The 1,045-nt window shown below is 41.3% G+C and overlaps 1 protein-coding gene across 1 annotated transcript in view; it reads left to right on the forward strand.

Annotated features, from left to right (window-relative positions):
- Positions 1–1,045, forward strand: part of LOC104776780 (histidine kinase 3) — a gene marked incomplete in the record, with an annotated part of 7,527 nt that overhangs the window by 2,734 nt on the left and 3,748 nt on the right. The window contains 3 exon segments of the mRNA XM_010500903.2: positions 89–270; positions 473–642; positions 760–972. Coding sequence (XP_010499205.1) covers positions 89–270; positions 473–642; positions 760–972 — 565 coding nt within the window.

The raw sequence follows: 1,045 nt of genomic DNA on the forward strand, positions 1-1,045 counted from the left end.
GAGTACACTGATAGAACTTCCTTTGAGAGGCCTCTCACGAGCGGGGTCGCATATGCTATGAGAGTGCTCCATTCAGAGAGGGAAGAATTTGAGAGGCAACAAGGTTGGACTATTAGGAGGATGGATTCTCTTGAACAAAATCCAGTTCATAAGGATGAATATGACCCGGAAGCTTTGGAACCATCCCCTGTTCAAGAGGAGTATGCTCCAGTCATCTTTGCTCAGGACACTGTTTCTCATGTAGTTTCTCTCGATATGCTGTCTGGGAAAGTAAGCTCCATAACTAGTTCTTATTTTACTGTTTTAATGTAGTTCACAATTATGGTCTACACTCACTACCCGGGGAATTCTGCTGGCATAGCTAGTTCATATTTCAATCTCTGCTTACTGATTAAGTTGTTGTGATCATTTTAGGTACAGTTTAGACCACTACTTTAACTGATACTTAATCTTGCTGAATTCTTCTTGACAGGAAGACCGCGAAAATGTGTTGCGGGCGAGGAGATCAGGTAAAGGGGTTTTGACAGCTCCTTTTCCATTGATAAAGACAAATAGACTTGGGGTGATCCTTACATTTGCAGTCTACAAGAGAGATCTCCCTTCAAATGCAACGCCAAAAGAGAGAATTGAGGCTACTAATGGGTGTGTGTTAGCATAGGCGTCTAAATAAATAATTAGAGTTAGATATTACATGCAAAATCACACAAAAGATTGACAGATATCATCTTTGCTCATTGATCTCTTTTGATGGCACTGAAGGTATCTTGGTGGAGTGTTTGACATTGAGTCCCTGGTGGAAAACTTGCTTCAGCAGCTAGCTAGCAAGCAAACAATTCTTGTCAATGTATACGATACCACCAATCACTCCCAGCCGATTAGCATGTATGGTTCAAATGTGTTCGTTGATGGGTTGGAACGTGTTAGTCTACTAAACTTTGGCGATCCATTTAGAAAGCATGAAATGCGTTGCAGGTACTTGGCCAATTCAGCATATGTCTGCTATATCTTCTTGTTGGCAAGAATCCAGGTGTTAAGCTTCTGTCTT

The sequence above is a fragment of the Camelina sativa genome, chromosome 3 (genome assembly GCF_000633955.1).
Source record: "Camelina sativa cultivar DH55 chromosome 3, Cs, whole genome shotgun sequence".
Taxonomy (NCBI): Eukaryota; Viridiplantae; Streptophyta; class Magnoliopsida; order Brassicales; family Brassicaceae; genus Camelina; species Camelina sativa.